The sequence below is a fragment of the Ursus americanus genome, chromosome 18 (assembly GCF_024610735.1).
Source record: "Ursus americanus isolate L20-20 chromosome 18, mUrsAme1.1.p, whole genome shotgun sequence".
Lineage (NCBI taxonomy): Eukaryota > Metazoa > Chordata > Mammalia > Carnivora > Ursidae > Ursus > Ursus americanus.
Window position 1 is genome coordinate 52,929,276 of NC_142144.1, and position 17,951 is coordinate 52,947,226.

Genomic DNA, 17,951 nt, shown 5'->3' on the forward strand with positions numbered 1-17,951 from the left:
TAAGTTGGTTATAACCTGAGAATGAGTTTTAACCACTGTATCTTCATTTGTCATATAATGAAAATTAACTACTTTTTTTTTATTTTGGAGAAAAAGAGTGGAGAGAGAATGTGTAGATACAGAATTTAAATCCATATCCAATACTGAATTAAAAATTGAAAACATAGCTAGTGTACTTTTCTCCCTAAGATATGTATTTTAATCCATTAGAAAGCGTTTTTAAAAAAAAATCAGCTTTATTGAGATATAATTCACATAACCTACAATTCACCCATTTAAAGGGTATAGTTCAGTAGCTTTTAGTATATTCACAGTTGTGCATCCATTATCACCGTCAATTTTAGAAACTTTTCATTACTTTAAAAGGAAGCCCCATACCCAGTAGCAGTCTATCCCTAATTCTATCATCCTCCCAGCACTGGAAAACCACCAGTCTTTTTTCCGTCTCTCTAGATTTGTGTATTGTGTACATTTCATGTAAATGGAATTATACTATATGTGGTCCTTTGTGACTGGTTTATTTCGCCTAGCATGTTTCCAAGGTTCATCCATGTTGTAGCATGTGTCAGTTCTTCATTTCTTTTTATAGCTGAATGATATTTCATTGTATGGATATACCACGTTTTATTTACCCATTCTTCAGTTGATGGACATTTGGGTTGTTTCCATTTTTTGGCCGTTAGGGATAATCTTGCTATGAACATTCGTGTAAACGTTTTTGTGTGGATGTATGTTTTCATTTTTCTTGGGTATATCCTTAGGAATAGAATTTCTGGAGCCTATGATTACTGCTTAGCAAGCTTCTTTTCACCTACAAAATTGGGAGAAGAAAACTTCGCTTCTATAATTTTTAGGAAGACCAAATGAGTAATTAATTAAAATACTTGGTATAACACTTGACACGTAAGTACAGTTTAATTAGCAAAGCAGATCCTTATTGAAAGCCTGAAGTAATAGCACATTTAAAAGCACAGTAGCTTCCCTCCAAGCTCGTTATTATTTTCATTAAGTGGAACCTCACATAGGGTTTCGCTTAGGTAAGATAGTACTAAAGGGAATTATTGCCTCGAAAGGAGAAGTGTTTTCTTGTTTTCAATAAAGTCATTTGTCTTCACTGTCCTCAGTGTTCTGAGTTTTAACTTTTAGCAACTTTTAGTCAGGAGCATCTCAGGCTCTAAGGAAACATCATGCAATGCTTTTGGCCATGCATTAATTTTTGTGAAATATCACCATCTGGTGGACTCTTCAGATACTGGTGGTAAAGTTCTTCACACTGGTTGCATTTTCACAACTGCAGCCTTTGTTTTTTTCTGGTTTTGTTTTGGAAGCAGCTGTTTGGAGCTCTACACTGTTTTTATTTTGTAGTTGTCCAGGCAGTGAGAAGATTGAGAAACTATTTCTTCCTATTTTGAGAAAGTATTATTTTATAACATTAAACTTACTTTGTTGTAAGCTTCCTGTTTTACAGATTGTGCTCTGTTGACCCCTAGGGTTTCACTGTAGACATTACAGGGGAGGGATTAGAGCAAACACTTCCATTTTATTCCTCTTTGTGTATTGGTATTCCATATAAGAATTATTTGATCAAGGGATTCTATTGTATTTAAAAAAGTTGACCAAACTGGTCATCAGATGAAATCGTATATTCATTCTTCTTAGACTGATGTATAGAAATCTTTGCTAAAAGCAGTATAGAATTATGATTGATTAAAAAAATATTGGGGAACCTGGGTGGCTCAGTTAGTTAAACGTCTGACTCTTGATTTCAGCTCAGGTCATGATCTCAGGGTCATAAGATCCAGCCCCGCGCCCCCCGCCCCTCCCCCCAGCACAGGGTCTGCTTGAGATTCTCTCCCTCTCGCTTTGCCCCTCCCCCTGTTCACCCAGCGTGCACACTCTCTCTCCCTCTATCTCTAAAATAAATATGTAAATAAAATCTTTTAAAAATTTATTAAACAAGCTTGTAAGTAAAGAAAGGTGTCAGATGTTGCCTTTGATATTTTGACTTTGTTAATAGGCTCAAGTTCTCTCTTAATATGTATCTCTGTAAGGTGTGTTAGGGGAGGGCTTGGCTGGCTTGATGGAGTGTAGTCAGGAGCTGGGGTTTTCCAGTTGTTTCAGCTAGGAATTCTCTCCTCTATTATTGTTCCTGCCAGCTGTGGTGTCTGCACTATGCGTTGCAAGGTTATTGGAGCTTTCCTTGGGAGCACACAGGCAGTCTCCTGCCATTGCATCTAGTCCCAGAGCACTTTTGTCTGTGGTACCATTGGGCCTGAAGCCACATCTTAACTCTACCTGTGAGCATAACAGACCAGAGCTGCCTGGGGCCCCGATTTGGGCTTTGGGGACCTTATCTCATATGTATGATAAGTGTAGTGATATTTGAACAGAAACTTCTCTCAAGAAGGCTAGAGATTTTCATGTTTATTAATCACTTCTTCAGTCTGTCAGTAATACCAGCTTCTCAGTTTCTTCCCAGTATAAAGTGCTGGGCACTGTAATTTTGGGAAAATAGGTACATTATAACCATATTACAGATGAAGATACTGAGAAATTTGAATTGAAATCTAGTTTTAGAAGTCCATGGTTATTCCATTATACCAGTTTCTTCTGTGCTGGTACCATCTCTGACATTTGGGTAAAGAATATGTTTAAATTCAGGCCATCAAATTTTGAAAATAAAAAAGAATTCAGTTTTTAAAAAATGTATTTGAACTTTATTGTTATTAAGTTGATAAAATCATATGTATTTGAGTTTTTAAAATTAAATTGAATTTTTAAAGAGTTGAACAATAAAAATCTATTGTAGATAAAAACTTGTCATAAGTTCTGTGAATTTTGAGAATGTTTATGGACCCTTAAAGTTGAGATTTTCATGAATTTTTGCTTATTTTCTTTACTATCTGATAGTAAAGAACATGTTCATTTGTTTTAGATTGATTTTTGTCTTTGAGATTTAAATTTAAAATAAGATGCTATAATCTGCATTTATTTATTACAAAAGATAATTTGCTTTGCAAATAAATCCTTGACATACGGACCAAAGGCTCTATATTCCCATTTGGGGTGAATATCTATTTTGCAGACGGCAGTGTGTTTTGATGACATCAGAGCCTGTCCTCTTGGAGCATGCAGTCACAAACCTAATAATGACAGAAAATATAAAATTAAAATTATGGTAAATGCTAGAAAGGAGAAATGGTAAAGGTGCTTTGACTATAGTCAGAGACCTTAAGATAGTTCAGTTATGAAGTATTGCACTGAGATCTAAAGCAAGTACTGATGTTTTCTGGGTGGACAGATGAGAAAGAGCATGGGCTGGAGGGAGTCCAGAGAGTCTATACTGGGGGAGCAGACCTTGCAGAGGCCTTCTGGCTGAGGGGAACATTGCAGGGCAGGAGTGGAAATGAGCCCTTGGGGGCCGAAGGGCACAGGGATAGACAGCACCATGTTGGAAGAGATTGGTGGCAGAGCTGGGGACTGTTTACACAGGTCTTTCTAAGCTATGTTCATGATATGAAAGTTGGCCTAAGGAGTGTCCAATGGAAGGCACTCTTGGGATGATAAGATCATATCTGTAATTTGGAAAGATCACAGGGGCAACTTCAAATGTTTTATCCTTTATGAACTAGGAAAAGGGAAAGTCACATGTATTTTCTAAAGAGGCAAAGAAATAAAAAGGATGGTAATGTTGTCATCTTTCTTTTTTTAAAGCCAGGATAAGTATGATATGGAATACATCAGCACTCTCAGAGACCACTTTTGTCACTGTCTTCTACACTTTTATATCCTGCGTAGTACTGACTTCCAAACTTGACTATGTATCAGGACCACCTGAGGAATATAAAAGAATATTCCCACCCTGAAACTGTTGGTTCATAATATCTAGAAGTGAGACACCATCATCTGTAATAAAACAAAACTCACCAGGGTAATTCTAGTGCATCTAAGTTATTACTGGTCCCCAAACAGGTGTTAGTTCATTCTCTAATTAGGGGAGTACTCAGTCCTGTTCATTTCCCACTAACAAGCAGTAAACATGCATTTGGTGAATTGGTAATACAAATATTCATTTATTTTTTAACATGTCTTGCTCTGATCACAGGTAGATGGCACAAACCTTCAGGGTTTTACCAATCAACAAGCAGTAGAGGTGTTGCGACACACGGGACCAACTGTGCACCTGACACTAATGAGAAGAGGAGCAAAGCAGGAGGCTGAGCTCACGTCAAGGGAGGATGTCACAAAGGAAGCAATTGTGTCTCCTGTGAATGCCAGCGGAAGCAAAGGTAACGCCAGGTTAAACTGGTTTTCAGTTAGACCCTTGTATTACTTAAATATTTTTCTAATTCTGAGAGTACTTAAAGAATGGTATTTAGTCTTCACTCTTCGTTATGAGCCAAATAAAAAGGAAATTTGATGAAGTTGGTACTAACCAGAACTGTGTCCATTCACTGCAGAATGAGCTTCCAAATAAAGCGGGTTTCTTTCTTTCCTGTTGATTCAGGCACCATTTCAGAGTTGGAAACGTGCATTTACCTTTCCATACCTGCCTTACTTTTGGGTGTCATTGCCATGTTTTCTCTTTAAGGGGAAACCGTTCTGCCCTGGCTAGGTCTGCAAGCCTCGTGTTCCTAAATGTCCAGCCTTCCTGGAAGGAATCTACTTTAACAACACATTTAGAAATGTCATTCATAAGCTGTTGGTACATGAATATCTCTGAAAATTAGTGCAAACCCCCCCCCCCCCCCGGTTGCTGACTGATGTAAGAGTTTGTTGGTAGAAGTCAGGCTTTGGTTTGAAAATGCTGTTTCATTTCTCAAATTATTGACCATTCTGGTATTTATGCCATATACTATTGATTATAGCAGTAGGAGACAGGGAGGCAAATCACTCGAGAAATTTATTCTTTTTTTTAGAGAGAGAGCGTGGGGGAGGGGGAGAGGGAGAGAGAATCTCAAGCAGCCTCCACACTCAGCGTGGAGCCCAACGTGGGGCTCAATCTCAGGACCCTGAGATCATGACCTGAGCTGAAATCAAGAGTTGGACACTTAACTGACTGAGCCACCCAGGTGCCCCGAGAAATTTTTTCTTTGTCATGTTAACAGGAGAACCTACCTTTTAAGTACAAGTGGTTATTGAAAAGTTTACCTACGAAGAACACTCACCTTGGGGTTAAGATAAATACAGTGGGATTTGAAAAATTATATTATATTATAGATGTAACTACTGAAATATTCTTATCTTTAAGAAAATTATGAAAAAGATGAAGATTCTTCATCTTTGAGTAGAAACACCAGCATATTACCAAATGAAGAAGAAGGTAAACACCTGGAGCCAGGTTATTATGTTCTTTATTGTTTGTTTGTTTGTTTGTTTGTTTGTTTTTTAGAGAAATGATTTTTGTAAATGTGATTAAGCCTTTATGGATACTAAATTACTAAAAAAAACTATCAAAAAAGAAAAAGAGATCCTTTTCAGTCCTTATTTATAGATGGGATTACTTTCTCTAGTGGAATAAAATAGATCATTTACACCTGGCGTATTTTCTGGCTGTATGTTTTTCTTTCTTACAAATTTTAAAAACCAGATCCCTTTAGGAATCAGTCAATTATGTACAAGGTTTTATGTTAATCCCCTTCCTTCACTACAGCCAACATGTCCATATCTTATTGAGCAAGCAATAATAAAATTATCAAGTGTTTTTAAACTAAATGTGAGAGTCTTTTTTAAAGCATAAGCTCTTAGGAATCAAACTATCCAGTTTTGGGAAGCTTTTTCTTGTCAGTTTTTCAAAAATTCGAAATCTTAATATTGGGAAGTTGGTTTGGAAAGGAATTGTATGGAGAAATTATTAAACCTTTCTGAGATTTCTTTCAGTATAAACCTAGACTCCATCAAGCTGTTCAAACATTTTTTAGAGCAGTATTGTTTTAATATATAATTATGCCAGAATATTACTGCCATCTTTGGGCGAGGAGCTATGTGCTTTCCTTAACCTGTCCCATTGCTTTAGGTGCTTTGGTAACTTAAACCCGCTGAACTGAGTCCAAGCCTGATCTTCCTTCATGTGTATGCTGCCCTTCACTAAATAGTTGTATGGAAGATTTGTGGTTCTTTAAAATATCTACTTCATTATTAACGTTTTTTTTTTTCTGTTGAAAATTTTGATTTACTTTTATTATTTTAAAGGAATATTTGTGTTTGCAATAATATCCTGGGAGTGTGATATCTAAGATTCATATGTGTTAATTGAATTCTGCAATTTTTACACTAGTAGTTGAAGAAATTATTTAGGCTAAAGTGAGTATCAAGAGTAGCAGGAAAGAATAAAAAGGTTTTAGAGCATGAAACTTGATACAGTAAGTAGGGATAGGAGTGCGGGAATCACCTCGAAAGCCCAAATCGTGTCTTTGCTTTGGTGAATGTGCATATGGGAGGATGGGAGGGAGATGCTCTAGACTTAGACTTAGAAGTCCCCAGTTCTTTTTTAAACTAACTAAGGAAAAACTTCTAAATGATTCTAATGCAACTACCCTAGTGCTGGTCCTCAGACAACAAACAAACAAAAGAAATCAAACAGACTCGTAGATACAGGAAACAAGTGTTGGTTACCAGAGTGGGGAGGTTTGGGAGCAGGCAAAGTAGATTACAGGGATTAAGACGTACAAACTTTGGTTATAAAATAAATAGGTCATAGGGATGCATTGTACACATAGGGAATACAGTCAATAATATTGTAATAACTTTGCATGGTGACAGATGGCAACGAGAGTTATTGTGGAGATCATTTCATAATGTATGGAAATATCGAACCATTATGATATATACCTGAGACAAATAGGATATTGTTTGTCAATTATACTCTAAAAAAATGTGTAGAGAAATAAGAGTAACTCATATACTGGGTGAAGAGTCAGACTTGCTACAACAGACAGGTTCTGATCACAGTGTCTCTGGAACAGAATGTAAAAATATGGAGGTTTTCATAGTTTGTCACTGACTTAATTGTGTTGACTGTTTCAGGATATCCGTTACTGTCGGCAGAGATAGAGGACATAGAAGATGCACGCCAACAGGAAGCTGCCCTGCTGACAAAGTGGCAAAGAATTATGGGGATTAATTATGAAATAGTGGTAGGTTAGCTTAGCCTCCCTAACTTCTGAACTTGTGACTGTGTTTGAGCAGGAAGTTCATGACAAAAATAAAGATGACCTTCCTAAAGAGGGCTAGAGAAGTAGGAAAAGCCCAGGACTTTTTTTGAAAACATAAATGAGTCAGGTATTGAAAAATTCAGGTTGGAGAAAGTTGGATAGTAACAAAGGAACTGAAATAAATGGGGTGAAAATTTTAGGACTTGTAATTCATCAATATTTTCCCACTTTATCCTTACATATTTACTTCGCTTAAGGGGTTTAATTCTGCATCCTCTTTTCATACCATTTATGCCATAGTAAATGTTTTATGTTTATTAATAGTTTGCATACCTCATATAGCAATCAGGACTTGCTATCCTAAATAGAGACTTAACAAAGCTAACACAAATTATCAATCTTTAGATGTATACCACCAAATTTTAGGGATTTCGAAAGGAAAAATAAAACCATAGGTTAAGGAGAATTTTTCATATTGCTTATAATATTCAAATACCTCTAGAATAGGAGAGATCAAAGAACAGATGTCATATAATAATAACTAGCATTTATTGAGTACTTTGTGCCAAGCAATATTCTTAGTGTTTCATTTAATCTTCATGACAACGATCTTTTTTTTAAAAAAACACTCAAGATGATTAATAGTCAAATAAGAAGTAAGTACAGCTGTTATTACCCTTTTAATCAAGTTAGGGAAGAATACAATAAGGTCCAGCTTAACTGTAGTTAATTTAGCATGAAAAGAAGGTTGGGGGATTCCTTCTATGGGGTAGGGTTAACATGGCTGGGACATATAACTGAGGCTGCACTTCTGTGGTGGTAATTGAATAGTGAAGGGAACTGTCGAACGAACCACTTTGTCACAGAGGTGAGACCCAGCACCACGAACTTTTGGCTGTCCTTTGTGCACTTTTTCTCTTGCTGGTACTCCCAGTAATCTGTCAAGGGCAAAGTGTGCTATAGGTAAGAACCAAGCTGTTTATTGGCCTTCATCAAACAAAAGTCAGATAGATCTGACTTTAAATTGTTTGCTATGTAGTTATACAGCATAAATTTAGTTGTAAGAGGAGTGGTATAATAGAAGGAAGGATTGATGGACATTATCAGGGAGGGACTTGGAAGGCTGCTTGATGAAGTGATATTTACATGGGGTTTTAAGAAGTGAGAAGGATTTCATCCACAGTGGATTTCAAAATTGGATGATGTAGCTTCTGATAATAACCCTGCACATATTAGCAAGATTTGAAATATATCTTTTTTAATTAAACACTATTTTTCTCAGTCCCTTAGTTTCCTGAACTATAAAATACAGGGAATGAAGTAGATCATCTTTAGTATACCTTCTGATTTTAATATAGTTATTGGATTCTTTGTGAAAATGGGTGATTTCCTAACACTCTTCATTATTTAATGTAACAGTAGGAAATAAGAAGTTCATTCTCCTGTTTTAAGCTTTGGTTCACTTTTAACGACCAGTGTTGTCTGTTGATACCAGCATAAGATCAGGTGTGTGGGCTCTAGATTCAGACTGTGTAAGGTTCAAAGTTCTTGTATAGCTATGATTCTGGGTAAGGTACCCTCTTTGAACTTCATTTTCCTAATCTGAGAGACAAGGATAGACATTGGAATGATTTATGAGAAGCACGAGATAAACTACGTAATAGGGTTAGCCCAGTCCCTGGCATATAAGTGAAGTGCTAAGTATGTGTCTTTTCTATACTGTTGTTTGAGCACAGGCATTTGATTTCATCTGTGGTTGTTTAGATTACCCCGCATTTCTTACTAGTGTCTGTAGGTACTGCCCTGCCCAGTGTCTCGGGTGCTGGCACCTGGCTCCTTCCTCTGCATTTGTGTTGGCTCATAAAACTGATAGGTAATCAGTACTCTCTCACAGGCAAAGCTCCAAAGCTTTGCAACTCCACAATAAGATTTTTGAAGCTTTTGTGAGAAAGTTGACTTTTTTTGGGGTGAACATAAAATATATACATGAGGAAAAAAAAACAAATGAAAAAATACTAGATGCATGACCATTTTTTTCCTTTCAGGTGGCCCATGTGAGCAAGTTCAGTGAGAACAGTGGGTTGGGGATAAGTCTGGAAGCAACAGTGGGACATCATTTTATCCGATCTGTTCTACCAGAAGGTCCTGTTGGACACAGTGGGAAGCTTTTCAGTGGAGATGAGCTGTTGGAAGTAAGGAGCTATGCCATTCCTCCATCCCCTTAAATAAAATTCTGAAAATAATGCAGGAGGCTTAATGTGTAATAATAATATGCATAAGTAAGTTCTTATTTTAAATCTCCCCTCCAAAGGCTATTTAAGAGAAATATGTAAGTAAAAATCCACCAAAAGTAGAAATTTCAAATCTGTCTGTACATTGATCTTCAGATCTAATTCCATGCTGGGTGTTTTTTTGCTTGTTTTAGTCCAGAGAACTATAAAAACTTTCTTTTAAAAAAATTAAACCAGTTATTCAATTTTTAGACTAGGTATTACTTTCACATGTTTCAGAATCACAAAGAACATAGAGAGACCCTGAACAGTCTCTTTCTTGTGCTAATCCAGCCAGTTCTCCTCACCCTTCATTAGGTGACTACTGTTATATATGGTCGTGTGCAGTCTTCCCGATACGTTTAATGAAGAACTAAGAAAATTTGGATATATTCTTTCCTTCCACTTTTAAAAGCATACTGGCATATGATATGTACCATTTTCCATTTTGATTCGTTCACTTAGTAATATAAAATGTCAATTTGTAGAATAGTCTGTTCCCTTTCCCTTTATCCCTGGGTATTTTTTTTTTATTATTACCTCTCCCTTTCCAAACTACTACTCTGGCATGTGAAACGGGTGAATAATAGTGATTTTTCTGAGTGCTTTACAAGTCCCATCTCCAACACAACTCTAATGTTGTTTTAGATCATACTACTGTAGGGAACTCAATCTGAGCACAGCAGAACTATAGTAATCACCATCGTAAAATTCGTATTCATTTAATAAAAGATTGATTTCAAAAGAGTACTCATGTTATGAAATGTTCTTTCTCGGGCAACTTCTCTTTTTGCACAGGTGAATGGCATAACTTTGCTTGGGGAAAATCACCAAGATGTGGTGAATATTTTAAAAGAACTGCCAATAGAAGTGGCAATGGTGTGCTGTCGACGAACCGTGCCGCCCACCAGCCAGTCGGGGGTGGATAGCCTGGACTTACGTGATATTGAACTGACAGAAAAGGTATCAGGTTTGAGACTAATCAGAATAAATAATGGAAAGCCTAAATGGCAACTAAAAATTTTTTAAGTCTTTTTTTTTTTCTTTCATTTGGCGTTCGATTTCCTCAAAATCAGTGGCTTGTAGGAAAGACCTTGTAGTCAGACAAACTGAGTTTGAGTCAGGCTTGGCATTTACTAGCTCTGTGACCTTGGGCAAGTCACTTCATCTTTCTGAATCTCACTCTTCCCCTCAGTAAAATCTACATCATAGGGCCTGTCTTCAGAGGGTTGTTCTGTTGTAAGGTAATATAATGATATTAGATATTATTGTACCCTTTATGCTTATATAATTTATTCACAGTATTCCTATGAAAAATATACTCATAGTGGGCCCATTTATAGAAGAGAAAATTGATGTAAATAGTATATAGTACAAATGTGGTAAACAGAAGATACTTAGTGCCTGGCACACAGTTAGTACTATGTGAATAGCTGACATATGGATGGACACATCCTCTCTGATTTTAGATCCTGTTTGCATACTTTTGTACTTTAAAAAGTGAAAAATTTGAGGTCATAACATTGCATGTCAGATAATATTCTGTGACATCCAGACCTCCCATTTTCCTGTTTGCTTGTTCTTTTCCATTCACATCAAAATGTCAAGAAATAGAGCTCATCAGCTTTTCTGAGGACTCATAATAGGTATCTAAAGTTAAAGTTTGGACTTCACATAATTTGCGGTCTAGTCAAATCTCACTTAAGGTATAATGAGATGTGATATTAGGACTTCACTTACATTATACAGCAGGAATCAGTGCAGTGGAATAATTTTGAAAGGTTTGAAGAATGTTCATTTGAGTGGAGCAGGGTAAATAAGAGACATAATCCCAAATTGCGTAGAACTCACTCTAGCACCATACATGTCCATACACATTTTTATGTGTTATATGTGGGATTATTACAATAAAGCAGGTGGACAGATTTGTATCTGTCGTCTTAGGATGTGTAATAATTAACAGCAAAGATGATATATAAATAGAATTTCATCATCAAAAACATGTCTTTCTGAAATTTGATATGTTCATACAGATGAAGAAAACTGAATTAACTTTGATTCACTTTATTTTTGCTGAAAGAGGCTAACATTTTGTATTCCTGTTTCTGTGCCAAGTGCTTTAGAAATGTTATCTCATTTAATTCTTAACAATTCTATCAAATGGGTAACTGAAGTTCAGGTTAAGAATATTGCTCAAGGCAACACAGTTAAGAAATCATACACACACTCTTTAAGCCCAGGTCAGTCTGACTTCAAATCTTGTCTTGCTACTGTGCGTACTAATTTATTAATGAAATAATCATGTGCACAAGTCACAACATTTTATAACTTTTGTTTGCAGGGAGTACAAACTTCTACAGCCATTTCCTCTTGAATTGTTATTTGTCATAGAACTTTTTCTTTACTATCAAAGTAGATTTACATTTTTTTCCGACTACAGAGGTGACTCAGACACTGATGAAAAAAATTGAAAACCACCCACAGCCATGCTGCTGAGTATAACCACTGTGTATTTTTATGGGAAATCTTTGAACCATACAGTTTTAATGCCAGTTCCATGTTAGGTATTTCTGCCTCTTTAACAACCTTCAGTAATTCCTACCTTCATTTGTAAAAGCTTCATGATAAGCTGTTGCTACTTTTATTTGCGAGTGGTTTGTTCTGGACAGATGCTGGGACGCGCCCTTTTCCTCGTAGGGATGGTGTGTGTCTGCTAATCTAGGGCCTCTGAAATAAGAGCTGTCTGGTCTGTTACCCAGCCTCATGTAGACCTAGGCGAGTTCACTGGGTCCTCGGAGACTGAGGAAGCCGTGCTGGCCGTGACCGACGTGGATCAGAACGTGGAGGAGGTTCAGGGACCTTTGGCCATGTGGGAGGTGGATGTGCAGCACATCGAGCTGGAGAAAGGGAACAAAGGACTTGGTTTTAGCATTTTAGATTATCAGGTAACTATATCTTATCTTTAATTATTTTTTTAAAAAGATGATATATGCTCAAGGTATATTGTAGATAAGAGAAAAAGCAGTTAATATTTCAGAGTTATCAAAGACTTTCCTTGTTTCTAGCAAATCTTCCAAAATAATAATTTATGTGGTTCATTTATCATGAAGGGTTTCTTTTAACTCGAGTTCATGGAACTCTTCTAGATTTCAGCTCTTGAAAATTTGAAGAACATACAAAATACATTTTAGGAATATCGTAGAAATATAGTTTTTTTTGTTATTTGGGGAATATGTCTAAATTATTTTTATTTCCACGCTCATAATTGATAGTTCATATTTCAGTAGTAAGACTCAAAGTATTAAATACTTCTTCAGTCTGTAGTGAATTACAGAGTTCTAATTGAATATGGATTCTTGTCATTTGACTGATTAAATTTATGAAGAAGCTTAAATTGGTCAAGTGTTGCATCCTTACCCTGCATTGTGTTCTGTGCTAATTGAGGGGAAATGCTTATGCGTGTGTGAGAGAGCACAGCTGTTGCTCCTCATTAATTAATACTGAACCAGAGAGCCATCTCCAATGACTCCCAGGAGTTGTGTTCTTTATAGGGCTTGACTGTGGTGCCTGTTCTGATATTAAGGTTGCTGTGTCTGGAAACACTGCATCATCACCTACTGTATGAACTCTTACTTTATTTCTTCATTTCAGAAAGATAGACCTGACCTTCTACTACACTCACATCTACTGATGTCCCACAGTAGTAACACCCTATTTAACAAATGCCTGGGTGGCTCATTCGGTTAAGCATCCATCTGCCTTTGGCTCTCGTCATGATCCCGGGGTCCTGGGATAGAGCCCCACATCAGGCACCAATGGAGCCTTGCGTGGAGTTGTTCCCCCTTCCCCCATAAAGCCCCCCCATGGAGCCCAGCCTTGGGCTCCCTGCTTTGAGGGGAGCCTGCTTCTCCCTCTGCCTTCCACTCCCCTTGCTTGTAAGCTCTCTCTCTCTGTCAAATAAATAAATAAAATCTTTAAAAACAAACAAACAAATGCTGTTGTCAGTAATTCCTGTATCTGACGTCCAGACTCAGAAGACAGTTACTAGATTGGACAGTTTATCAAAAATTAAAATAATTTTATAGTCATCTGTACGATTGAAGTGGTCTACTCAGGAACAACTTGGTACCATCCTTTAGGGGAACTCTTCTAAACTCTTCAAAATGGAGATAGCCTTTACCTAGATAATTTGTTTAGAAGTGTTGCATGAAAATTCTTTTTTGAGGCACTTGAAACAGTTACCCATCCATTATAATTCAGAGGCCAATCTATAAAAAAGTTTTTTCAATAAAAAGGAACTACCTTCTTTTTTATTAATGTTTCCTTCCCCATTCTGTCAGGATCCCATTGATCCAGCAAGCACTGTGATTGTAATTCGTTCTTTGGTACCTGGTGGCATTGCCGAAAAGGATGGTCGACTTCTTCCTGGAGATCGACTCATGTTTGTCAATGATGTTAACTTGGAGAACAGCAGTCTTGAAGAAGCTGTGCAGGCCCTGAAGGGTGCGCCGCCAGGAACCGTGAGAATCGGAGTTGCTAAACCTTTACCTGTAAGAATTTGGATTTTATTGATTTTTTTTTCAATTTGTAAACAAAATGGCTTTTAGGCTTACTTTTAGCTTCAGAAGGTGTTCTCATGAGTGAATCACGACTTTTGGTGGTTTACATTGGTATGGTTATCAGCCGTGTGAGTGTAAAGATTTAATTGAGTAGTATTTTTTAAAAGAATAAAGGAGAGAAAACAAGATTCAGAAATAAATTTATAACATTAAATTATGATTTTGTAGTATGCTTTTGATCTTTTTTATTGGGTAATAAGGTTATGATGAATATAGAATCGAATATTTTAAAAGAAATATGCCTTAAAATGTCTATACCAATATAGTGGGGTATTAGAGAAATTAATAGCATTCACCACTAACAGTACAATCTTTAATTATAGTGGAATAAAGTAGAATCTCTGTCAGTGTGGTGTAAGGACCTGCATTCTGTTGATTTCAACACATTTCTTGTCTAATTACAGCAGAGCAAGAAATTGAACTTTTCACAGTGGGTTCATCAGCTTGTGGCTCTTCTCCTGGGAGGCAGTCGCCCTCCTGTCATTAATTAGTGCGGTATTAATAACTAATCAGTTCATGCTACATAATGTCAGTATGTTTATTAGGTATAGTGATTACAACATTGCACTTATCACTGAATTGCAAGTAAATATTAGCAACATTCTCAATATTTGTGGGACTTTTTAAATGTATAAATATATTTTTAAGTCAGAGGTCAAATACATCTTTTCTTAAGAAAATGCAAACACATAGGTACATTTGCATAAACATCAAATAACAATTTGTTGACTTTATGAAAGAATTTGTTCAAATAGTAAGCTTTGTTAATACATTTGCAATGTTAGATTTTTCATGCCTCACTTTGTATTCCACAAAGAACTTTAGTAACCTCTGAAAATATATTTATGACAACAGAGGAAAGGAGGGAACTTCTGCGTGTGTTGCTGATACGGGTGATGTAGGCAAGAAAATCTATTTCAGGCTATTTTATTTGAGATTGGAATAAATGCGTTAGGTTTTCTGTCAGTGTGATCAAGGTTGCAATATAATAGATTAGGAATGTAATTTAAGTAGGTTCTGTACACGTAGAGTTTTTTTAGTGTTTTTAAAGCTATGCTCAATTGAAAGACTTCACTGTAGGGTTCTCTGACACTCCTTCTCAAGTAAATCACATTCTTTAAAATAACATTCTAGTAAGGGATGACAGAGAGAAATTGATCCTTCCTTTGTAATGTTTTTTTTTTCCTCTGCAACTTCTTTCATATCTTAACTTACTAAAAGGCTCCTTACTTATTTTTGTATTAAGAGGTCATTGTTTAGCCAGAATATTTGGCAGATAAAACTGACCAGAAGATTATTATATAATATAAAAATTGTTGATTTTCATGATCTTTTATAAGGAGAATGAAAAAGTTAGAAGGGATTTTCATCTAACAGATGATGTATTGGTATTAGAAGAATGTCCTCGTTGTGTCTTAACAAATAAAGATGTTAAATATGAATATTTATCATATTTCATGTTCATTGTTCTATAAGTCGTATGTTATCATTTGAAAACATTCCCATTTTTTCCCTCTTCTCCTTACTTGTCTTCTTCTATCCCCCCCACCTTTCCTTCTTTCCTTCTTTGCTGTTCTCCCTCATACTCATCCTCAAACACTGAGCCTCCTTCTCCCTGCAGCTTTCACCAGAAGAAGGGTATGTTTCTGCTAAGGAGGATTCCTTTCTCCACCCACCACACTCCTGCGAGGAGGAAGGGCTGGCTGACAGAGCCCTCTTCAGGGCTGACTTGGCTCTGGTTAGTGGCCACAACCTATCAAGTCTTCTTTCAGAAATCCTATGTGTCTAATTTTTTGCCTTTCGAAATATTCTAAAATCTTACTATAAACTCTTTGTTCATAATGTGTTGGAAAACCCAACATTTTCATTTCAACTCTAGTGGTTCTCATAGTTCAAAATAGGAAGAAAAACTATAATGTATGAAAATTATTTGTTGGATTTAGGGAAGAGATTCAGTTAGCAATGCATTCTGACAACTAGTAGAATTAACCTTTATATCATACCAAAAGTTGTTGAAGCATCATTTGCTCTAATTTCATACTTGGGCCATTTCTAGGCATTGTTTAGCTGTTTTTAGTTAATCAGTTGTTTTGGCTACCTTTTAATGAGGTAACAAGTATATTTTTTCCATTTGATACAAATAATCTGAAAACCACATAAATTGGTTCGGTTATTAAGAACACAGAAGCCTCCAAAATAGTCAAAACCCATGTTTTCTATAATTACAAAATGTAATAAACATCACTGATTTACTAGAAAATTTTAAATTAAAATTTTATTTTTACTTGATCTATGTAAAATCATTCATTAGAATAAATGTGTTTGTGGACCACTGGAGACCACTTTGATGAATAAATGCATGAATCTTGCTCCTAAGAACCTTACTGTCTGGTAGAGGAGACAATACTATAGCAATAATTAAGACATAAAGCTAAATACCAGATATAAATAAACATGTGACATTTATACAACATAAATATAACAAATTGTACGTCCTATTCCATTACTCTTATTAAAGCCAGGTTCCTGGCCTACCTTTCTTTCAGGCAAATAATGCCCAGAGGTACTAGAAAGGATATACCCAGCTTTTGAAATCCTTGTTTCAGTGTATCAGACTAGAGTGAGGTTTAAAACCCATGGCATTCTCCATTATGTAGTTATAACCAGTTGTGCATATCTTGCTTTAGAACCGAGTATGAATTATTTCTTTGATTTTGATAATCCTGATTTTGGGGAGACGGTTTTTCTTCTTAATATTTTTCAGTTAACCAGCTCCTGAAATTGTCTTTTGGAAAGTTTTGGTGTATATTATTAAAATACAATAATATCACATTACAATATAATCAGTAATCCATGACACAAAGCTTAGTTAATGCCATCTGTCTAGATATGATGTGAAGTATTTACTGTCTAGTTGTTGTACATGATAAACATTTGTGAAGGGTAAACCTCCACAAAGTAGTTCACTAGTGAATTTGAACATGTATTTAAAATATATTATTAGAGAGAGGGTCACTTGGAAATGGTGTACCTGTGTTCTTAGCATGTTTTTGCAAGAATGTGACCTGGTATAATGTTATAATTCTCCTGGCAAAACATGTTGAAATCACAAAGAAGTAGAACACACAGGATTTTGCCATCAAGACAGAAAATGCTGATAACATCAGAGAAGGCTAATACTTATGTTAGTTCTATCTATTCTAAAGTATAACTGTGAGTGAATTATAAATAAGCTCCTCATGAGTTTATTCTTTCACTTGGTTCTGCCACAGAAGATAGTATTAGGAGTTTTAGATAATACATAATGAAATGTTCTACTTTATATAAGTTTTCCAACAATAGGAGTTTACAACTTTATAACTTCCCCATAACCATAATTAGGCTCCTTGTTTGTTAGTGTAATTTCCGTATGAAATCACAGATACTCTTTTTCGTTTCTGACCATCACCAGCAACTTTGAACCTACAACTTGAATGGTTTCAAAATCTAGTTTAAAATAACTTAAAATAGGGGTGTCTGTGTGGCTCAGTCAGTTAAGCGTCTGATTCTGGATCTCAACTCAGGTCTTGATCTCAGGCTCATGAGTTGAAGCCCCTCATTAGGCTCCATACGGGTGTGGAGCCTACTTAAAAAAAAATAACTTTAAAGATACTGTTTTAGTGAGCTTTATAAATGGATAATTGCCTAGCTGCCTTGTTAAATAATAGTTTATTTTAGTTGAATAGGAAAAGTGTTGACCTCATTCATTTTATTATAAAATTCTAGGAGTTGGGCAGGTGGTTTTAGAAAAGAATGTGAACTGGAAAAAGTAAATATTTTCCTTAATTTATGGGACCACTTAAACTTCGAATGGATCCAGGCCCATTGTTAATTGTTACCATTGTCCTTTTATTGGTGGAATAAGTAAA

The 17,951-nt window shown here is 36.0% G+C and overlaps 1 protein-coding gene across 15 annotated transcripts in view; it reads left to right on the forward strand.

The window, feature by feature from the left end:
• The window catches only part of MPDZ (multiple PDZ domain crumbs cell polarity complex component), a 167,969-nt gene that overhangs the window by 66,355 nt on the left and 83,663 nt on the right, over positions 1-17,951 (forward strand). For 9 of the 15 annotated variants that reach the window (XM_087869635.1, XM_087869639.1, XM_087869640.1 and 6 more), the window contains exons 11-18: positions 4,106-4,289; positions 5,252-5,341; positions 7,027-7,136; positions 9,200-9,346; positions 10,223-10,387; positions 12,184-12,369; positions 13,765-13,974; positions 15,665-15,781. In XM_087869635.1, coding sequence (XP_087725761.1) covers positions 4,106-4,289; positions 5,252-5,341; positions 7,027-7,136; positions 9,200-9,346; positions 10,223-10,387; positions 12,184-12,369; positions 13,765-13,974; positions 15,665-15,781 — 1,209 coding nt within the window. The remainder of the gene's footprint in view (positions 1-4,105; positions 4,290-5,251; positions 5,342-7,026; positions 7,137-9,199; positions 9,347-10,222; positions 10,388-12,183; positions 12,370-13,764; positions 13,975-15,664; positions 15,782-17,951) is intronic. The other 6 variants (XM_087869637.1, XM_045780239.2, XM_045780245.2 and 3 more) reach the window with 3 other exon arrangements.